Source organism: Oncorhynchus gorbuscha, linkage group LG10 (genome assembly GCF_021184085.1).
Source record: "Oncorhynchus gorbuscha isolate QuinsamMale2020 ecotype Even-year linkage group LG10, OgorEven_v1.0, whole genome shotgun sequence".
In the NCBI taxonomy this organism is placed as follows: Eukaryota; Metazoa; Chordata; class Actinopteri; order Salmoniformes; family Salmonidae; genus Oncorhynchus; species Oncorhynchus gorbuscha.
The window spans coordinates 5,878,875-5,902,317 of NC_060182.1; the positions used below are offsets into that span (position 1 = coordinate 5,878,875).

Genomic DNA, 23,443 nt, shown 5'->3' on the forward strand with positions numbered 1-23,443 from the left:
CCCGGTAGGCCGTCATTGAAAATAAGAATTTGTTCTTAACTGACTTGCCTGGTTAAATGAAGGTAAAATAAAAAATAAATGTGGCCCATTGTTCACCTCGTCATCAATGACACGTTACCTGGCAACGACCACAAGGGCGTTTCAAAGAGCTGTCAGTCAAGGCGAGAACTCATGAATATAAATAAAGGTACTATTTCTTAAAATCTGAGCATTTTAATAGTGTAAAAATGTTATTAGTGATGTTTTGGTCATACAAATGCCATTTTTACTTAGGATAGGATGACTGTGCGGGAACTTTAAGCAGTCTGTGGGATATAGAGTAAGTGGCATCCCTGTGAAAAGTGTAATTGTCACAAAAACCTCACATAAAACTGTTGATCGAACAGGGTTAGTTATGAAGGCCTTATTGAAGCCTGTAGTTTTACCTTTTGTATATCCTTGTCACAGTCCAGTGACTCCTCGGGGTTGTCAAATGAAAGACAAAACGTCAATGTTGACTCAGTCTGGTGCACAACTGAACAGTCACTGACCAAATGTTTCCCACAGCAGAAGCCATCTCAGGGCCTTGAATGTAATAAACAGTCCCATAAAAACAGAAAAACATTTATATGACGGAGTCGCTCTGTCGGGAAGCGCTTATATATAGGAGTGAATTCATTAGTGCACAGAGTTTTTATTGAACAAATTCAGGTAGGTCCCTCCCCGTTTCGTCCCGTTTGCTTCCGTGTAAGAAGCGTTTCGCAACAGAAACGGCGTGATGAATGCGCCCCTGCTGGGATCTATTGGACCACGTGACTGGATAGTACACGTTAGGGCAGCCATCGCTTTACCTAATTCATGTCCAACCCAAAATGGGAAAGAGGTGGAAGGGATTGGAGAGGGTAGAACGAACAGCAATGCAATAGCTTGGGTATTGTGTTTAAATTGGGGGGGGGGGGAAACTCGCTTTTCCAAATCCTCTCTGTAGGTTTTATTGGTTGAAAACAAGAAGTTGCCAAGCCAAGGTGAGTTTTATTTCGTTCGTGTTGTGTTTTTTTGTTGTTGTTGTAGATCTTTTGTTTCGGCTTTTACTTTGGCTTTCCTGTCGGAATAATTGACTATTCATGGATTTTTAGACGCAAATCAATATGTCATGAATAGGGATATAGCTTGGTTAATTTATCAAATGTAAATTACACGAAGTCAGAATTAGATTCCTTGTTGAAAATAAATGAATCTATCTCATCAGTCTTTTTGCCGCCACACCCGCAGTTCTCTAAATGATTATGAGGAACACGCTTCCTGTGTTAAGGATACGAAGTAACCGTACCTTCTTCACCTTGCTAGTGGGCCAGTCCAGTGGTCATAGCTGACTTCCTGCCGGGGTGTATATTCTGTGTGTTAGGGATTAGGCTAGAGACCTTGCTAGTGGGCCAGTCCAGTGGTCGTAGCTGACTTCCTGCCGGGGTGTATATTCTGTGTGTTAGGGATTAGGCTAGAGACCTTGCTAGTGGGCCAGTCCAGTGGTCGTAGCTGACTTCCTGCCGGGGTGTATATTCTGTGTGTTAGGGATTAGGCTAGAGACCTTGCTAGTGGGCCAGTCCAGTGGTCGTAGCTGACTTCCTGCTGGGTGTATATTCTGTGTGTTAGGGATTAGGCTAGAGACCTTGCTAGTGGGCCAGTCCAGTGGTCGTAGCTGACTTCCTGCTGGGTGTATATTCTGTGTGTTAGGGATTAGGCTAGAGACCTTGCTAGTGGGCCAGTCCAGTGGTCGTAGCTGACTTCCTGCTGGGTGTATATTCTGTGTGTTAGGGATTAGGCTAGAGACCTTGCTAGTGGGCCAGTCCAGTGGTCGTAGCTGACTTCCTGCTGGGTGTATATTCTGTGTGTTAGGGATTAGGCTAGAGACCTTGCTATATAGGTCAGGTAATGACTAACTCGCGTCATCAGCTGCCCTGCGTTGTGGTAGGTTTAGAAAAGCAGTAACCTTGGGAATCCTTGACCATCCATGTGTATGTGACAAATAAAATTTGATTTGATTATAGCAATACAATAGACTTGATAAATAACATTCAAACAAATGTCTTTGTATGCTATGCTTATACAAAAATTAAAAAAATAGCCTACTGGCATATCATAACCAACAGTGTCTGTCGTATTTAGGTCCCAAAACAGATCTATAGTACCAGGTTAGCTAGATCCTGTTATCGGAGATGTATCAGGTCTGTTACCAGGCTAGCTAGATCCTGTTATCGGAGATGTATCAGGTCTGTTACCAGGCTAGCTAGATCATGTTATCGGAGATGTATCAGGTCTGTTACCAGGCTAGCTAGATCCTGTTATCGGAGATGTATCAGGTCTGTTACCAGGCTAGCTAGATCCTGTTATAGGAGATATATCAGGTCTGTTACCAGGCTAGCTAGATCCTGTTATCGGAGATGTATCAGGTCTGTTACCAGGCTAGCTAGATCCTGTTATCGGAGATGTATCAGGTCTGTTACCAGGCTAGCTAGATCCTGTTATCGGAGATATATCAGGTCTGTTACCAGGCTAGCTAGATCCTGTTATTGGAGATATATCAGGTCGGTTACCAGGCTAGCTAGATCCTGTTATTGGAGATATATCAGGTCTGTTACCAGGCTAGCTAGATCCTGTTATAGGAGATATATCAGGTCTGTTACCAGGCTAGCTAGATCCTGTTATCGGAGATGTATCAGGTCTGTTACCAGGCTAGCTAGATCCTGTTATTGGAGATATATCAGGTCTGTTACCAGGCTAGCTAGATCCTGTTATAGGAGATATATCAGGTCGGTTACCAGGCTAGCTAGATCCTGTTATTGGAGATGTATCAGGTCTGTTACCAGGCTAGCTAGATCCTGTTATAGGAGATATATCAGGTCTGTTACCAGGCTAGCTAGATCCTGTTATAGGAGATATATCAGGTCTGTTACCAGGCTAGCTAGATCCTGTTATTGGAGAGGCGTCTTGATTAGGTCATTGGTGATAGTCCTCTGTTTTTAGTACTGTAGCGTCTACACTTCAACCGCAAGACCAGAACCCGGGACGTTATGATCGCTGGCGACCTACACACCTAAACTAAATCTTAATTTGACACAAAAGAAGTTCAGGTAGTATTCAGCCTAAATGTAGACTTTGTCAACACAAGAGACCAAGTGTTCCCTTGGCTCAGCTAAATCCTTTAGAGTCCCCTCTGCATCTCAATCAGCTCCTTACTAACCCAGGGGCTTGGAAACCCCCCAAGACAACCAGCGACAGGACCGAACTCGCCAGCCTCTCTACTCCTCCACCTTCCCTCACATTCATTTTCAGTGTATAAGAATAGGGACGGATACGAGCACCCAATGTGCTGCACCATAGTGTTGTATCTCAGGCAAATGTTCAGCAAGCATCCTTAGATTCCACTGAAAATAAATAATGCAGGTAGTTTGCCAGGAAAGGGGGCATTTAGTTACCATCACTATATGCTAATCATTTTAAATGTCATCTATTGTCTGCTATTACCTATAGCCTGTGAAGCGTGTGGCAAAAAAATTAAGAATGAATGGTTAAATCTGAGCCCCAAATGGCACCCTATTCCCTACATAGTGCACTACTTTTGACCAGAGCCCTATCAAAAGTAGTGCACTAGAAAGGGACTAGGGTGATATTTGAGTCAAAAGCCAAAGTCTCTAGCACAAAGCATGTGCAAATTAACATGTTTCATTCTCCCGTGGACTGAGGCCCTGAAGGCTGGACAGGCAATTGAGAAGGACGATTGTTTACATCGGGCTGTGATCCCAAATGGTACCCTGTTCCCTATTTAGTGCACTACTTTTGACTAAGGTCTATAGGGTACTGGTCAAAAGTAGGGCACTATGTAGGGCATAGGGTGCCGTTTGGGAAGTAGTCCCAGAGAGTGGCCACCCGCTGCTGTGGTATTCATCCCCTCTGTCTGGCCATCATTGAGGAGACATGCCCCATTTTAAATGGTTGTTTACTTGTATTAGAAAAAGAGCCAAAATGCTTCTCAATGAACTCTTGTCTACAATTCAATTAGTGGGGCCTAACCTTTCCCTTCTCAGCAGCAGCAGCAGCTAGCACGGTTTAGTTCCTGTTACCACAGTTCCCTGTCTGTCTTTAGTTCCCTGTCTGTCTTTAGTTCCCTGTCTGTCTTTAGTTCCCTGTCTGTCTTTAGTTCCCTGTCTGTCTTTAGTTCCCTGTCTGTCTTTAGTTCCCTGGCTGTCTTTAGTTCCCTGGCTGTCTTTAGTTCCCTGGCTGTCTTTAGTTCCCTGGCTGTCTTTAGTTCCCTGGCTGTCTTTAGTTCCCTGGCTGTCTTTAGTTCCCTGGCTGTCTTTAGTTCCCTGGCTGTGTGATCCCACAGTTCCCTGGTTGTCTTTAGTTCCCTGGTTGTCTTTAGTTCCCTGGTTGTCTTTAGTTCCCTGGTTGTCTTTAGTTCCCTGGTTGTCTTTAGTTCCCTGGCTGTCTTTAGTTCCCTGGCTGTCTTTAGTTCCCTGGCTGTCTTTAGTTCCCTGGCTGTCTTTAGTTCCCTGGCTGTCTGTTACCACAGTACCCTGGTTGTCTTTAGTTCCCTGGCTGTCTTTAGTTCCCTGGCTGTCTGTTACCACAGTACCCTGGTTGTCTTTAGTTCCCTGGCTGTCTTTAGTTCCCTGGCTGTGTGATACCACAGTTCCCTGGCTGTCTTTAGTTCCCCGGCTGTCTTTAGTTCCCTGGCTGTCTTTAGTTCCCTGGCTGTGTGATACCACAGTTCCCTGCCTGTCTTTAGTTCCCTGCCTGTCTTTAGTTCCCTGGCTGTCTTTAGTTCCCTGGCTGTCTTTAGTTCCCTGGCTGTCTTTAGTTCCCTGGCTGTCTTTAGTTCCCTGGCTGTCTTTAGTTCCCTGCCTGTCTTTAGTTCCCTGCCTGTCTTTAGTTCCCTGGCTGTTATTAGTTCCCTGGCTGTGTGATACCACAGTTCCCTGGTTGTCTTTAGTACCCTGTCTGTCTTTAGTTCCCTGGTTGTCTTTAGTACCCTGTCTGTCTTTAGTTCCCTGGTTGTATGCTTGTCCCCTAGCAACATGGACAGAATACAGATCGAATTGATCAGACATGCTGATGGTCGGTAGTGACCCCAGAGCCGAGACAGTAAAGTGCATCATTTTGTTCATGTGACATCCTATTAGACAATGTGGAACAAACACATGACGACAATAAACACATTTTACATTTGAATTGAACCATTGATTTAAGCTGTCACTTGGTGCAATACAATGTTTCCAAGTAATGCGCCAAGCTACACCAGCTGTTACATAAAGATTGCAACATTTGAGTGGGGCAAGAAATTGGCATAACCAGATCTGGGCCGCACAGCACAAACGCACGTAGGAGCTGCTGTATGTTGCAAGGCAAATTTCTCCTAAAAGTATTTCATTTTGAAATTGATTCAAAACATCACAGATGGGTCTGGGACCAAGCTACAGCGAATCAGGTTCTCATCTTGTGTTTGGTGCCAAGTCTTTGGTGTTGATTTGTAGGTCTGTCCAGTAAGCAGGGCAAGTACTGCACTATGAAGGGAATATGGTGCCTTTTGGTGCACTATGAAGGGAATATGGTGCCTTTTGGTGCACTATGAAGGGAATATGGTGCCTTTTGGTGCACTATGAAGGGAATATGGTGTCTTTTGGTGCACTATGAAGGGAATATGGTGCACTATGAAGGGAATATGGTGCACTATGAAGGGAATAGGGTGCACTATGAAGGGAATAGGGTGCACTATGAAGGGAATAGGGTGCACTATGAAGGGAATATGGTGCACTATGAAGGGAATATGGTGCACTATGAAGGGAATGTGGTGCCTTTTGGTGCACTATGAAGGGAATATGGTGCACTGTGAAGGGAATATGGTGTCTTTTGGTGGACTATGAAGGGAATATGTTGCACTGTGAAGGGAATATGGTGTCTTTTGGTGGACTATGAAGGGAATATGGTGCACTGTGAATGGAATATGGTGCACTGTGAAGGGAATATGGTTTCTTTTGGTGCACTGTGAAGGGAATATGGTGCCTTTTGGTGCACTGTGAAGGGAATATGGTGCACTGAAGGGAATATGGTGCCTTTTGGTGCACTATGAAGGGAATATGGTGTCTTTTGGTGCACTGTGGGGGGAATATGGTGTCTTTTGGTGCACTGTGGGGGGAATATGGTGTACTGTGAAGGGAATATGGTGTGTTTTGGTGCACTGTGGGGGGAATATGGTGTCTTTTGGTGCACTGTGGGGGGAATATGGTGTCTTTTGGTGCACTGTGGGGGGAATATGGTGCCTTTTGGTGCACTGTGGGGGGAATATGGTGCATTTTGGGACTGAGACTCTGGTCACTGTCTAGTAGCTGGTCACTGCATTCACAGTGTAGCCAGACCAGTAGCCTTGTGTTTTCTTGCCCTGGAAAACCAGACTGTAACAGTGTGTGTTATATGTTTAAGTCAGAAGCAGTATGATTATTTTTCCTACTATCCCCTGACCAGACAACTGTATCATAAGAAATGTCTTTCTGCCCTCCTTATTTCCTATTTTTGGAAATTGTGGGCATTTTATTTTAGTTTGGCCGAACAGAGTGAAGTTTACAGCAGAGATGGAAGTAATCTGTATATTTCCTAGTAGTGTCACAGTCTCCCCACTGTCTGTAGCAGGGCCCTCCCCGCTGTCTGTAGCAGGGCCCTCCCCGCTGTCTGTAGCAGGGCCCTCCCCGCGGTCTGTAGCAGGGCCCTCCCCGCGGTTGGTAGTAGGGCCCTCCCCGCTGTCTGTAGCGGGGCCCTCCCCGCGGTCGGTAGCAGGGCCCTCCCCGCTGTCTGTAGCAGGGCCCTCCCCGCGGTCTGTAGCTGGGCCCTCCCCGCTGTCTGTAGCAGGGCCCTCCCCGCTGTCTGTAGCGGGGCCCTCCCCGCTGTCTGTAGCAGGGCCCTCCCCGCTGTCTGTAGCAGGGCCCTGTCTGTAGCAGGGCCCTCCCCGCTGTCTGTAGCAGGGCCCTCCCCGCTGTCTGTAGCAGGGCCCTCCCCGCTGTCTGTAGCAGGGCCCTCCCCGCTGTCTGTAGCAGGGCCCTCCCCGCTGTCTGTAGCAGGGCCCTCCCCGCTGTCTGTAGCAGGGCCCTCCCCGCTGTCTGTAGCAGGGCCCCCCGCTGTCTGTAGCAGGGCCCTCCCCGCTGTCTGTAGCAGGGCCCTCCCCGCTGTCTGTAGCAGGGCCCTCCCCGCTGTCTGTAGCAGGGCCCTCCCCGCTGTCTGTAGCAGGGCCCTCCCCGCTGTCTGTAGCAGGGCCCTCCCCGCTGTCTGTAGCAGGGCCCTCCCCGCTGTCTGTAGCAGGGCCCTCCCCGCGGTCGGTAGCAGGGCCCTCCCCGCGGTCGGTAGCAGGGCCCTCCCCGCGGTCGGTAGCAGGGCCCTCCCCGCGGTCGGTAGCAGGGCCCTCCCCGGTCGGTCGGTCCCCAGGGCCCTCCCCGCCGGTAGCAGGGCCCTCCCCGCGGTCGGTAGCAGGGCCCTCCCCGCGGTCGGTAGCAGGGCCCTCCCCGCGGTCGGTAGCAGGGCCCTCCCCGCGGTCGGTAGCAGGGCCCTCCCCGCGGTCGGTAGCAGGGCCCTCCCCGCGGTCGGTAGCAGGGCCCTCCCCGCGGTCGGTAGCAGGGCCCTCCCCGCGGTCTGTAGCAGGGCCCTCCCCGCGGTCTGTAGCAGGGCCCTCCCCGCGGTCTGTAGCAGGGCCCTCCCCGGGTCTGTAGCAGGGCCCTCCCCGCGGTCTGTAGCAGGGCCCTCCCCGCGGTCTGTAGCAGGGCCCTCCCCGCGGTCTGTAGCAGGGCCCTCCCCGCGGTCTGTAGCAGGGCCCTCCCCGCGGTCTGTAGCAGGGCCCTCCCCGCGGTCTGTAGCAGGGCCCTCCCCGCGGTCTGTAGCAGGGCCCTCCCCGCGGTCTGTAGCAGGGCCCTCCCCGCGGTCTGTAGCAGGGCCCTCCCCGCGGTCTGTAGCAGGGCCCTCCCCAGGGCCCTCCCCGCGGTCGTAGCAGGGCCCTCCCCGCGGTCGGTAGCAGGGCCCTCCCCGCGTCGGTAGCAGGGCCCTCCCCGCGGTCGGTAGCAGGGCCCTCCCCGCGGTCGGTAGCAGGGCCCTCCCCGCGGTCGGTAGCAGGGCCCTCCCCGCGTCGGTAGGGGCGGTAGCAGGGCCCTCCCCGCGGTCTGTAGCAGGGCCCTCCCCGCGGTCTGTAGCAGGGCCCTCCCCGCGGTCTGTAGCAGGGCCCTCCCCGCGGTCTGTAGCAGGGCCCTCCCCGCGGTCTGTAGCAGGGCCCTCCCCGCGGTCTGTAGCAGGGCCCTCCCCGCGGTCTGTAGCAGGGCCCTCCCCGCGGTCTGTAGCAGGGCCCTCCCCGCGGTCTGTAGCAGGGCCCTCCCCGCGGTCTGTAGCAGGGCCCTCCCCGCGGTCTGTAGCAGGGCCCTCCCAGTTGCAAATGATGCTCTTGTGTTTTTTTTTTTTTCCCCAAAAAAATGTTCTTTATGTGAAACCACATTATTTGGTTTACACAACCAAACCAGACTACCCCAGTGACCTAGTAACAGTTAGTTAGTCCTTGTAGAAGACTGTCAGTTATTTTTGCGAGTGTCATTCTGATAGTAATTTTAGCTGTGAAAAACATGAAATTGAATTCAGCTAATCAACCCTCTCATAATCCCAGTGAGCTCAAAGTTGTTTTTTTATGCGCTGTTATTTAGGCATACTAAGACTTTCTGGGGGGGGGGGGGTCATGGAGTCATTTCATGGAATATTTCAAATATTCTGAAGGCAAAAATTATTTCGTAATGTTGTAGCGTGTTCCAGTGATTGGACACAGTATAATATTTACATCAAAGCCTCTGACCTCTTATAGTGTTTAAGGGTCAGTTGCACATATATAGCCAGCCATAGTCAGTTGATTAGCCAGCAGCTGTGGGTTAAAGAGCTGAGCTGAGGAAGTTTTAAAATACTAATCTCGTATACAGTGCGGCAAAAAAGTATTTAGTCAGCCACCAATTGTGCAAGTTCCAGATCGAGAGAGATTATCAGTGGTCTTGTATGTCTTCCATTTCCTAATAATTGCTCCCACAGTTGATTTCTTCAAACCAAGCTGCTTACCTATTTCAGATTCAGTCTTCCCAGTCTGGTGCAGGTCTACAATTTTGTTTCTGGTGTCCTTTGACAGCTCTTTGGTCTTGGCCATAGTGGAGTTTGAAGTTGTGGACAGGTGTCTTTTATACTGATAACAAGTTCAAACAGGTGCCTTTAATACAGGTAACGGGTGGGGGACAGAGGAGCCTCTTAAAGAAGGCAGGTCTGTGAGAGCCAGAAATCTTGCTTGTTTGTAGGTGACCAAATACTTATTTTCCACCATAATTTGCAAATAAATTCAGTTAAAAAATCCAGAAAATCACTTTTTTTTCTCATTTTGTCTGTCATAGTTGAAGTGTACCTATGATGAAAATTACAGGCCTCATCTTTTTAAGTGGGAGAACTTGCACAATTGGTGGCTGACTAAATACTTTTTTGCCCCACTGTAATTAGCAGATGCTTTTTATCCAGAGTGATTTACAATACATTGAGTGCATACATTTTTAGTCTGTGATTCCTGCATGTGGGAATTGAACCCACAACCTTGCTAACCTTACTAGCACCAGGCCCTTACTGAACCACACATTATAGTAATAGGGGAATAGGAAGTCAATGTAAGTTGTTGGTGTAATGATTTGTGTTTGACCTCTCTTCTCATCTATCTTCCCTTCCTACTGGCTCTTCTCCTCCTCATCCATCTCTCCTTTCTCATCCTCATCCATCTCCCCGTCCTCCTCTCTTCTTCTCCTAATTCTTCCCAGGTGTGCTTGAACCAAGACCTAGCCTGATCCTGTTACCTGGCAACCAGTGATTGGGCACCAATCCTAGCCTCCTGATTGGCTGTGACAGAAGCAGGCTGTAGAGGTGGTGAGGAGGGGGCAACTGAAAACAAACTACTTTGCTCACCCCCTTTTTTTGTTTGTCTTCTTTGATTTGAAGGGGAGGGGGGGGAAGAGGACTCGACAGGAGGAGGAGTGCTCTGTGGGAGCTCTAACTTCACAAAGGAGCATGGGGCAGAGTGTTCCTGGAGGCATAAAGACTATTGACATGAGGGACCCGGCATTCAGGCCTCTGGAGCTGGCAGCTCTGGACCATAACAAGCCCTCCAGGCTGGATCTGTTGCTGGACATGCCCCCTGCTGGACAGGAGGTCCAGATGCAGCACTCGTGGAACAACAACGACCGATCGCTCAACATCTTCGTCAAGGACGACAACAAACTGGTCTTCCATCGGCACCCCGTGGCTCAGAGCACGGACGCAATCCGGGCCTGTATCGGCTACACCCGGGGGCTACACATCTGGGAGATCAGCTGGGCCATGAGACAGCGGGGCACGCACGCCATCGTCGGCGTGGCGACGGGAGACGCGCCGCTTCATTCCGTAGGCTACACGACCCTGGTGGGTAATAACCACGAGTCCTGGGGCTGGGACCTGGGACGAAATAAACTGCACCACGATGGGAAGAATCAGCCCAGTAAGATGTACCCTGCGTTCCTGGAGCCGGATGAGACATTTATAGTCCCCGATTCATTCCTGGTAGTGTTGGACATGGACGAGGGCACTCTGAGCTATATAGTGGACGGACAATACTTAGGGGTGGCTTTCAGAGGACTCAAGGGGAGGAAGCTGTACCCTGTCGTCAGTGCTGTGTGGGGGCACTGTGAAATACGAATCCGCTACATCAATGGACTCGATCGTAAGTAGTGCCTATAACAGAGCTCTTCAACCCTGTTCCTGGAGAGCTACCCTCCTGTAGGTTTAAACTCCAACCCTGTTCCTGCTGTTCCTGGTCAGCTACCCTCCTGTAGGTTTAAACTCCAACCCTGTTCCTGCTGTTCCTGGTCAGCTACCCTCCTGTAGGTTTAAACTCTAACCCTGTTCCTGGAGAGCTACCCTCCTGTAGGTTTAAACTCCAACCCTGTTCCTGCTGTTCCTGGTCAGCTACCCTCCTGTAGGTTTAAACTCCAACCCTGTTCCTGGAGAGCTACCCTCCTGTAGGTTTAAACTCCAACCCTGTTCCTGCTGTTCCTGGTCAGCTACCCTCCTGTAGGTTTAAACTCCAACCCTGTTCCTGGAGAGCTACCCTCCTGTAGGTTTAAACTCCAACCCTGTTCCTGCTGTTCCTGGTCAGCTACCCTCCTGTAGGTTTAAACTCCAGCCCTGTTCATGGAGAGCTACCCTCCTATAGGTTTGAACTCCAGCCCCAGTTATAACTAACCTGATTCAGTTAATCATCCAGTGAATGATGAGAATGAGGTGGACTAGATTAGGATTGGAGCGAAAACTAGCTTTTCATGAACAGGGTTGGAGTGAACCTATAGGAGGGTAGCTTTTCATGAACAGGGTTGGAGTGCCCTGGCCTATAATATATTTTCTAAACTGTGATTGTTCAGAGTTGGCTTTGGTCTGAGATATGATTTGAGACTCTTTTTTTTTTCTAAACGCCATAGGAATCTACTATAGCCTCGTCTCACAGCCAGCTGTTGTCTTGGGTTCTTTGGAACGTGTAGAAATATTCTATGTAGAACAAACATGCCTCTCTGACATTAGGATAAGGAATCATGTTGGCTCTAGTTTTGACACTTCTATATGTTCCAGTTGCAAAGATGAGTGCTACTGCACGTGTTCCTAGCTATCACTTAATACTTCCTCCTCGGGAACTATAGCAACAGTGTCTGTCTGGACATTGGTTGGAATCTGGCAAATGTACGTTTTTCCCTCCACCAATCAATGGCAGGTAAAATGAGAGAATCTACGAGACACTTTATTTATTTTTTTTAACCAGAAAAATATTACACCAAAAATAACTGAATGAGCATTCTTTAATGTTTTTAAAAACAAGAAGCTTCTTACTAGTAATACAGAATGTATTGCTCAATTACCTTCGTGACTTGAGTTTTTTAAATAATTAGTTAGAATAAGTCATTTTGATACAATAGTCAAACTGATAAACGGTTGAACAACTGAACATCAACAATCAACAAAGTTCCTTCCTCTGCCACTAAATACTGATACGGTTGATTTATTATTCGCTCAGGGGCTCGAACACTGACTTTATTTTATTTTTTACAAGGACATAAGTTCATATTTAGGAACCCAAATAAATGTCGGATCACAATAAAATTGAGTGTTTTTAATGATGTAAATGACAAAGTTTTTTGGGGGGTGTGTTCCACGCTCAATGTACCCCCAAATATGAGTCATTAGGTGAGACAAACATGTTCACCTGCCCCCTTTAAGTTAACAGCACATTTTTGTTATTTTTTTTATTTTATTTTTTAACCTTTATTTAACCAGGCAAGTCAGTTAAGAACAGGTTCTTATTCTCAATGACAGCCTGGGAACAGTGTCTTAACTGGTCTAGGAACAGTGGGTTAACTGGCCTGGGAACAGTGTGTTAACTGGTCTAGGAACAGTGGGTTAACTGGTCTAGGAACAGTGTGTTAACTGGCCTAGGAACAGTGTGTTAACTGGCCTAGGAACAGTGGGTTAACTGGCCTAGGAACAGTGTGTTAACTGGCCTAGGAACAGTGGGTTAACTGGCCTGGGAACAGTGTGTTAACTGGCCTGGGAACAGTGTGTTAACTGGCCTGGGAACAGTGTGTTAACTGGCCTAGGAACAGTGGGTTCTGCCTTGTTCAGGGGCAGAACGACAGATTTGTATCTTGTCAGCTCGGGGCTTTGAACTTGCAACCTTCCGGTTACTAGTCCAACGCTCTAACCACTAACCACATGTCATTGTGAGTTAGGTAGGCTACCCTGCCACCACATGTCTGTCTATCATAGATGAGAATCTCTGTCTACGTTTGCAGCAGTTAGTTGCAGCAAACTCAAACTAATATGGAAAAACAACCTAGCGTGTGAACGACACGATGTAACTAGCAGGATAATGTCACACTTCACTAGCCTTTCAGGTCAATTTAACCAACTTCTACATTTGGGCTTTGGATTGGGGGGGTGGATAGAAACGGTTCTCAAATGCTGTGTGATCACCCAGTGAAATAGACATCTTACCCGTTAATGCCAAAATCACCCCTCATGTGGCAGGTGACGGGGTGTTAATTTCCCATCCTGGTTGTAATGGTTCCTCCGAGGGAGCTTTAGGAACAGTGTCAGTCTGTCTACTCTAGACATTGGTCTGTACAGACGGATGTGATTCAGAACTAGGTCATAGACACAATTTCAGGGCTGCATTTGACATGTTGTTAAAAAAAAACTCTAAATGTATCGAATATATAAAGTCAAGAAATCTGTCATTGATTTTTTTTTAAATGTTTTTTTTTGGCTGAGAAGATTTTAGTCGTAGGAATTGACCAAGAGGACACAAACAGATCTGAGATCAGGCTTCTCTGGTGTTGTCTTGGTGTGTGTTTTATGTTTTGAATGATGTTTTCAATGGGGCCAACCTTTGAACATTCTGTTACACCCAAGTTAATTACATCAATAAACACTGAAATTGTGAGGACATCCCAAATGGCACTCTATTCCCTACATAGTGCACTACTTTAGACCAGGACCCATAGGGGTAGTGCACTACTTTAGACCAGGACCCATAGGGGTAGTGCACTACTTTAGACCAGGACCCATAGGGGTAGTGCACTACTTTAGACCAGGACCCATAGGGGTAGTGCACTACTTTAGACCAGGACCCATAGGGGTAGTGCACTACTTTAGACCAGGACCCATAGGGGTAGTGCACTACTTTAGACCAGGACCCATAGGGGTAGTGCACTACTTTAGACCAGGACCCATAGGGGTAGTGCACTACTTTAGACCAGGACCCATAGGGGTAGTGCACTACTTTAGACCAGGACCCATAGGGGTAGTGCACTACCAGGACCCATAGGGGTAGTGCACTACTTTAGACCAGGACCCATAGGGGTAGTGTACTTTAGACCAGGGCCCATAGGGGTAGTGTACTTTAGACCAGGGCCAATAGGACTCTGTAGTAGCAGTGCACTACTTTAGACCAGGGCCAATAGGACTCTGTGGTAGTAGTAGTGCACTACTTTAGACCAGGGCCAATAGGACTCTGTGGTAGTAGTAGTGCACTACTTTAGACCAGGGCCAATAGGACTCTGTGGTAGTAGTAGTGCACTACTTTAGACCAGGGCCAATAGGACTCTGTGGTAGTAGTAGTGCACTACTTTAGACCAGGGCCAATAGGACTCTGTGGTAGTAGTAGTGCACTACTTTAGACCAGGGCCAATAGGACTCTGTGGTGGTAGTAGTGCACTACTTTAGACCACAGTTTTGAGTATAACTTGGTGATGTAATGGACTTGGGTGTAACAGTACAGTTCAAAGGTCGACCCCGTTTTAAAAACACATTACTACACATCAAGGTTACACCAGAGAACTGAGGATTTGTAGCCTGGACCCAGACCTTTGTTCTCTCTTGCCAGTTCCTATGGTCACTGTTAATGTAAATGAGTTGGCAAGACAACACAAACAGATCTGGAACCAAGCTAGAACAGACTACAGTCCCAGATCTGATAGTGTGGTCTTGCCTACTTCTATGATTAATGGCAAAAATCGATCTGGGACCAGGCTAGAGGCATCTACAGATTACACCGTTAGGCTAGCCTGGTCCCAGATCTATTTGTACTGTTTTCCCAAACTTTAGCCTGCCAATTCAGCAAGAAACAGATCTGGGACCAGGCTAGAGGCATCTACAGATTACACCGTTAGGCCAGCCTGGTCCCAGATCTATTTGTACTGTTTTCCCAAACTTTAGCCTGCCAATTCAACAAGACAGCCTAAACAGATCTGGGACCAGGCTAGAGGCATCTACAGATTACACTGTTAGGCTAGCCTGGTCCCAGATCTATTTGTACTGTTTTCCCAAACTTTAGCCTGCCAATTCAGCAAGACAGCCTAAACAGATCTGGGACAAGGCTAGAGCCACTGATTACAACTACTATGTAAGCCAGTTGGGCACAACCTGATAATGTGCCATTGGCATTGTGATTAAATCTCTTTATTTTTATTTATTTTTATCTCTCTCTCTTCTATGCCGCAGATACAACAAATGTAATCATTTCACAAACCTGTTGATCACTTTGATCATTTTCTGTAGTAAGGAGTGTCAACAGAATAGTCCCTTCAAGTTATTGATCTGACAACCAGTATAGTATACTGTAAAACCTGTATGTTTCTCAGGTCCAACACGTTGCTGTTCAGTGTGCAACATGCAACAATCTCAATGATTTTTACTGAGTTACAGTTCATATAAGGAAATCAGTCCATTTTGAAATAAATGTATTAGGCCCAAATCTATACATTTCACATGACTGGGCAGAGGCGCATCCACTGGGCAGCCAGGCGCATCCACTGGGCAGCCAGGCGCATCCACTGGGCAGCCAGGCGCATCCACTGGGCAGCCAGGCGCATCCACTGGGCAGCCAGGCGCATCCACTGGGCAGCCAGGCCCAACCACTGGGAAGCCAGGCCCAACCACTGGGAAGCCAGGCCCACCCACTGGGAGCCAGGCGCACCCACTGGGGAGCCAGGCGCACCCACTGGGAAGCCAGGCGCACCCACTGGGAAGCCAGGCGCACCCACTGGGGAGCCAGGCCCATCCACTGGGGAGCCAGGCCCATCCACTGGGGAGTATATATATATATATATACTGCTCAAAAAAAGTTAAGGGAACACTTAAACAACACAATGTAACTACAAGTCAATCAAACTGTCCACTTAGGAAGCAACACTGACAATATATTTCAAATGCTGTTGTGCAAATGGAATAGACAACGGGTGGAAATTATAGGCAATTAGCAAGACACCCCCAATAAAAGAGTGGTTCTGCAGGTGGTGACCACAGACCACTTCTCAGTTCCTATGCTTCCTATGCTTCCTGGCTGATGTTTTGGTCACTTTTGAATGCTGGCGGTGCTTTCACTCTAGTGGTAGCATGAGACGGAGTCTACAACCCACACAAGTGGCTCAGGTAGTGCAGCTCATCCAGAATGGCACATCAATGCGAGCTGTGGCAAGAAGGTTTGCTGTGTCTGTCAGCGTAGTGTCCAGAGCATGGAGGCACTACCAGGAGACAGGCCAGTACATCAGGAGACGTGGAGGAGGCCGTAGGAGGGCAACAACCCAGCAGCAGGACCGCTACCTCCGCCTTTGTGCAAGGAGGAGCAGGAGGAGCACAGCCAGAGCCCTGCAAAATGACCTCCAGCAGGCCACAAATGTGCATGTGTCTGCTCAAATTGTCAGAAACAAGACTCCATGAGGGTGGTATGAGGGCCCGACGTCCACAGGTGGGGGTTGTGCTTACAGCCCAACACCTTGCAGGACGTTTGGCATTTGCCAGAGAACACCAAGATTGGCAAATTCGCCACTGGCGCTCTGTGCTCTTCACAGATGAAAGCAGGTTCACACTGAGCACATGTGACAGTCTGGAGACGCCGTGGAGAACGTTCTACTGCCTGCAACATCCTCCAGCATGACCGGTTTGGCTGTGGGTCAGTCATGGTGTGGGGTGGCATTTCTTTGGGGGCCGCACAGCCCTCCATGTGCTCGCCAGAGGTAGCCTGACTGCCATTAGGTACCGAGATGAGATCAGACCCCTTGTGAGACCATATGCTGGTGCGGCTGGCCCTGGGTTCCTCCTAATGCAAGACAATGCTAGACCTCATGTGGCTGGAGTGTATCAGAAGTTCCTGCAAGAGGAAGGCATTGATGCTATGGACTGGCCCGCCCGTTTCCCAGACCTGAATCCAATTGAGCACATCTGGGACATCATGTCTCGCTCCATCCACCAACGCCACATTGCCCCACAGACTGTCCAGGAGTTGGCGGATGCTTTAGTCCAGGTCTGGGAGGAGATCCCTCAGGAGACCATCCGCCACCTCATCAGGAGCATGCCCAGGCGTTGTAGAGGTCATACAGGCACGTGGAGGCCACGCACACTACTGAGCCTCATTTTGACTTGTTTTAAGGACATTACATCAACGTTGGATCAGCCTGTAGTGTGGTTTTCCACTTTAATTTTGAGTGTGACTCCAAATCCAGACCTCCATGGGTTGATAACTTTGATTTCCATTGATCATTTTTGTGTTATTCTGTTGTCAGCACATTCAACTATGTAAAGAAAAAAGGTTTTAATAAGAATATTTAATTCATTCAGATCTAGGATGTGTTATTTTAGTGTTCCCTTTATTTTTTTGAGTGGTAAGCATCTCCAGTGTAGATTTGGCCTTGTGTTTTAGGTTATTGTCCTGCTGAAAGATGAATTAATCTCCCAGTATCTGGTGGAAAACAGACTGAACCAGGTTTTCCTCTAGGATTTTGCCTGTGCTTAGTTCCATTATTTATTTCTATCCTAAAAATGTATGAAAACCTCCCCAGTCCTTAACGATTACAAGCATACCCATAACATGATGCAACCACCACTGTACTTGTGCATGTGACATTAAAACTATGCTTGAAAATAAGTAATACACTTTGTAATCAAGAAAAAGTTTATTGCTTGCCACATTTTTTGCAGTTTTACTTTAGTGCCTTGTTGCAAACAGGATGGATGTTTTGGAATATTTGTATTCTGTACAGGCTTCCTTCTTTTCACTCTGTCAATTAGGTTAGTGTTGTGGAGTAACTACAATGTTGTTGATCCATCCTCAGTTTTCTCCTCTTATCACAGCCATTAAACTCTAACTGTTTTTAAAAGTCACCATTGGCCTCATGGTGAAATCCCTGAGAAGTTTCCTTCCTCTCCGGCAACTGAGTTAGGATGGAAGTCTATATCTTTGTTGTGACTGACTGGGTGTATTGATACACCATCCAAAGTGTAATGAATAACTTCACAATGCTCAAAGGGATATTTCATTATTGCACACAGCGAGTCCAAGTCCATGAAGCTTGTGACTTGTCAAGCAAAGTTCTTGCTGAACTTGAACCTTAACTTATTTAGGCCATAACAAAGGGGTCGAATACTTATTGAGTCAAGACATTTCAGCTTTTCATGTTTAATTCATTTGTAAACATTTCAGAAAAATAATTCCACTTTGACATTATGGGGTGTTGTCTATAGGCAGGCCAGTGACAAAATCATTTAAATTAAACCCATTTTAAATGCAGGCTGTGAAACAAAAAAATGTGGGAAAAGTTGAGGGGTGTGACTGCTCGGTCTGTCCCGCTCTCTATTTAAGTTAAACTAAAATGTAGACGTCTATTTTGCTGTGCTGTACTCTAAATATCTCTCTCCCCTCCCCAGCTGAGCCTCTCCCTCTGATGGACCTGTGTCGGTGCTCCGTGAGGGGAGCTCTGGGCAGAGAACGACTGAGTGAGATCCATGGTCTGCCTCTACCAGCCTCTCTCAAGAATTACCTGCTCTACCAATGACCCCCCCTCAGCACAACATAGAGAACATCTCTTAGATCTGTGGACTGCCCTGTCTGTTGCCTCAATACAAACACAGAACATGTCTCTCTCTCTCTCTCTCCTCTGACTGCCCTGTCTGTTTTCTCAATACAAACAGGAAACATGTCTCTCTCTCTTCTCTGACTGCCCTGTCTGTTTTCTCAATACAAACAGGAAACATGTCTCTCTCTCCTCTGACTGCCCTGTCTGTTTTCTCAATACAAACAGGAAACATGTCTCTCTCTCTTCTCTGACTGCCCTGTCTGTTGCCTCAATACATACAGGAAACATGTCTCTCTCTCTCTCTCTCCTCTGACTGCCCTGTCTGTTGCCTCAATACATACAGGAAACATGTCTCTCTCTCTCTCTCTCTCCTCTGACTGCCCTGTCTGTTGCCTCAATACATACAGGAAACATCTCTCTCTCTCTCTCTCTCTCTCTCTCCTCTGACTGCCCTGTCTGTTGCCTCAATACATACAGGAAACATGTCTCTCTCTCTCTCTCTCTCCTCTGACTGCCCTGTCTGTTGCCTCAATACATACAGGAAACATGTCTCTCTCTCTCCTCTGACTGCCCTGTCTGTTGCCTCAATACATACAGGAAACATGTCTCTCTCTCTCTCTCTCCTCTGACTGCCCTGTCTGTTGCCTCAATACATACAGGAAACATGTCTCTCTCTCTTCTCTGACTGCTCTGTCTGTTGCCTCAATACATACAGGAAACATGTCTCTCTCTCTCTCTCTCTCCTCTGACTGCCCTGTCTGTTGCCTCAATACATACAGGAAACATCTCTCTCTCTCTCTCTCTCTCTCTGACTGCCCTGTCTGTTGCCTCAATACATACAGGAAACATGTCTCTCTCTCTTCTCTGACTGCCCTGTCTGTTGCCTCAATACATACAGGAAACATGTCTCTCTCTCTCCTCTGACTGCCCTGTCTGTTGTCTCAATACATACAGGAAACATGTCTCTCTCTCCTCTGACTGCCCTGTCTGTTGTCTCAATACATACAGGAAACATGTCTCTCTCTCCTCTGACTGCCCTGTCTGTTGCCTCAATACATACAGGAAACATGTCTCTCTCTCTCTCTCCTCCGACTGCCCTGTCTGTTGTCTCAATACATACAGGAAACATGTCTCTCTCTCCTCTGACTGCCCTGTCTGTTGTCTCAATACATACACAGAACATGTCTCTCTCTCTCTCTCTCTCTCCTCCGACTGCCCTGTCTGTTGTCTCAATACATACAGGAAACATGTCTCTCTCCCTCTCCTCTGACTGCCCTGTCTGTTGTCTCAATACATACAGAAAACATGTCTCTCTCTCTCTCCTCTGACTGCCCTGTCTGTTGTCTCAATACATACAGAAAACATGTCTCTCCCTCTCTGTCTGTCTCTGGGATTTTCCCTCTCAGAAGTGTAGCTCAACCAGTTCAACAACTCAACACATCACTCCAGCCTCTCGCTTCGAGCTCTGACTCATCCTTCCCAACCCTCAGGGTTGTTTTGTACCAATCGCACCACAGAGTGAGAAGAACATCATTGTGTGATGCCTGGAGTGTTCGGGAAGTCTTAGAGACCGTGGTTGGTAATGGGTCAAGTCTTTTAAAATTTTAGTTCTATAATCCTGTTTATGATGGTTTACTTCAATCATACTGAGATATCCACGTCAATAACAGGCATGACATGCAGAGGGCTTTATGCGTATCTTTGCTGGTCCTGAAGGCTTTGAGATGACTGCCATAGTGGTACTACAATATGTTTTGTCTGACTGTGTGTTGAAGTGCAACGAGTTTAAATGGTACCGCCAGTCTATTGTGACCGCAACACCTCCTTTAATAGTGATTTTAGACTTTGTCTCTCCTTTTCCGTTTTGTCATCTTAAATGAAAATTCAATCAAGTGATTGATTGCTGTCTGACATGTCCGGTTGGTAAATAGTTGGTTTATTGTGTTGGGAGTCCAACCCCCCCCCCTCCTCTTCAGTTTGGTGGAGGGCCAATGTGTGGTATAACAGATGGCTTTGTTGCATGTTGAAAAAACTATTTGTCAACATTTTCCAAGCACAAGGTGGTGCCATTTCTCATCTTCACTTCCTCCTCTTTTCGTGGTTCATCAGGAAATGGTGCTCCTTTTTTATATACTTGAGAGATTTTACGAGATTTCCTTGGAAGGTTTTTTTTTTTAAATAAAGTTAGTTAGTGCTCACCTTCCTCACACGGCGGCAGGGTAGCCTAGTGGTTAGAACGTTGGACTAGTAACCGCAAGGTTGCAAGTTCAAATCCCCGAGCTGACAAGGTACAAAAATCTGTCGTTCTGCCCCTGAACAAGGCAGTTAACCCACTGTTCCCAGGCCGTTGTTGAAAATAAGAATTTGTTCCTAACTTGTTAAATAAAGGTAAAATAAAGAAACACTCTCCAGTAGATGATGGTTGATCTCAGCCCAGACTGTGTGTGCCTGGTGATGACTACCTGCCATATTATAGTGGTGATACAACTCCACTACTCCTGGAAACACCAACACCGCAGTTTGTCCTTCAAGGTGACCGTATACCTACCCCCAACCTTTTTAAAGGGACAGTTCACCCAAATTACCCCCCCCCCCATGATAGTATAAGCTGTCTGGACAAGGACGGAGTACAATCCAAGCTTTGGGTTCGTTTACCGTTTATCGAATCCCGATTATCCATAGACCTGCTTTCGGGGTAAAAAATAATTTTAAAAATATATTTTTATTTGGGTGAACTCTGCTCTGCTGCGCTATCAGGTTTTCTCCCTGCAATATTTGAAGCACCTGTTAAATGTACCGATGTCCCCAACATATTTTTATTGAAGAGCTTTATATATATGAATGATGACATCGCTGTGAGAATTTCTAACATGTAATAGCAGACTGTTTTGTCATTGGTCGCCAAGCCATTCACTGTACAATGTCCGTGACCATAGTCTTCTCTCTGCTTCGGACCCATGGACTCTGTATCAAGGACTTGTTTGGGTATAAGGGCTGGTTAGGTAATTCTGAAATGTGTGGGGATGTCATTGGAAGGTGTGGGGTCTTTTAATTATTTTTTTAAACTATTGTTTTGTTTTAGTTAGAAAAGCATATGTTTAAACGGTACTCTGTTTCCTGGATAGTGGTGGACCTTCTTGTTTTTAATGGGTGGATGTAGTTGGTGTTGTGCTGGGCATTGACTGCGTTGATCAGGGTTTTTCCCCTGTTTTTTTTTCTTTTCTTCTAGTTTGCTCATTTTAATTTTCTTTATGTCGTAACTTCCATAATAAAAGTTTATTTCGAATTATATTTTGTGTTGTGTGTAATTTCATGGAGTCCTCAAAGTATTGACAAGGTAATAGAACCAAGTGGGTGTGTATTTTTTTTTAATATATTTTTTTCTGTGTAAAGTTTGAAATATGGTTTGAAACTCAACTGTCACTTCCAATAATCATAGGGTTTGATTCCCGCTGGGGCCACCCACACAGAAAAATATGCTCTCACTATGGGATGAAGACTTCTGATTTAGTAGGAAATGGGGGGGCTCGCTCCGCCAGGTTCTTCCTTATCTAGTCGTCAGGAGGATACCAAAGAGCAGATTACTGGCCTTCTAGCACCAACCACCTGTATGAACGTTCAGACGAATCTCTTTCTAAAACCTTTCTCTCCGAGTGAATCATTTTCTGTAGCGACTTAGCACTGTGTGATCATAAAGACCATATCAAAACTGATTTTCGCTCAAGATATTTCTGCAGTGTTGCCTCTTGGTTCTTGCATCAACAAAAAAACTGACCGTCCACTACTTTTCTATAAGTCAACATACCTGTTTTTAATGTCTCCCTGGGTATAAATAAATAAAAAGAATGAAGATATTTGTCATTGTTCATAATATGATGCAATATCCTTTATGACACCAGACATATTTGTATAATATTAAGTGAATTGGTGAGGTTTTAAATGCTCTGAAATGACAAAATGGTGACGATCTCCTGGAATTGTTTTCATTTTTTTATTACCCTGACCAATAAAACCGGTTCCCTGAAGTCAGCAACTTTCCACTGACAAAACGGCACTATTTCCAGGTGGTTGAATAACCTACTTATCTGTCTATTTCATAGGTGATGAACCCTTGACATCATCGTAGAGTAGTACTTTTATTGATCCCAACTTGGGGAAATTATTTTATCACTCCACATCAATAAATCGTTCATCCACCTCTGGCGTCACGTCACCCCGCTCCTCCGTTCTCTCCACTGGCTTCCAGTTGAAGCTCGCATCCGCTACAAGACCATGGTGCTTGCCTACGGAGCTGTGAGGGGAACGGCACCTCAGTACCTCCAGGCTCTGATCAGGCCCTACACCCAAACAAGGGCACTGCGTTCATCCACCTCTGGCCTGCTCGCCTCCCTACCACTGAGGAAGTACAGCTCCCGCTCAGCCCAGTCAAAACTGTTCGCTGCTCTGGCCCCCCAATGGTGGAACAAACTCCCTCACGACGCCAGGACAGCGGAGTCAATCACCACCTTCCGGAGACACCTGAAACCCCACCTCTTTAAGGAATACCTAGGATAGGATAAGTAATCCCTCTCACCCCCCCCCCCCTTTAAGATTTAGATGCACTATTGTAAAGTGACTGTTCCACTGGATGTCATAAGGTGAATGCACCAATTTGTAAGTCGCTCTGGATAAGAGCGTCTGCTAAATGATTTATATGTAATGTAATGTAGGACAAGACCTGTAATAATGACAAACACACTATTTCAGAATAACAAAAACAAAACAGACATGAAGGCACATTCATCTTAACAGCCATAAAATAATAGATTCAAAAGAGTTATAAATGCTGTTGTGGATCCTACTCTGGGGAAAGGAGCAACAAGACGTTCATAAGAAAGAAGACATCAGAATTTCAGTTAATCATTACTCTCATTAAAACGCCCCATGGATGTGGGTAAGAATGACCGTCTCAAACCTCTGCAGTTTCTGGGCAGGAAGAACCTGATACTGAAGCTATTTCC

The 23,443-nt window shown here is 46.9% G+C and overlaps 1 protein-coding gene across 1 annotated transcript; it reads left to right on the forward strand.

Moving 5' to 3' along the window:
* Positions 1–815: 815 nt before the first annotated feature.
* Positions 816–21,734, forward strand: LOC124045468 (SPRY domain-containing SOCS box protein 1-like). The gene is made up of 3 exons (XM_046364773.1): positions 816–1,004; positions 9,834–10,768; positions 18,295–21,734. The coding sequence occupies exons 2-3, from the start codon at positions 10,081–10,083 to the stop codon at positions 18,420–18,422; spliced, it is 816 nt and encodes a 271-aa protein (XP_046220729.1). The 5' UTR covers positions 816–1,004; positions 9,834–10,080; the 3' UTR covers positions 18,423–21,734.
* The last annotated feature ends 1,709 nt before the right edge of the window (positions 21,735–23,443 follow it).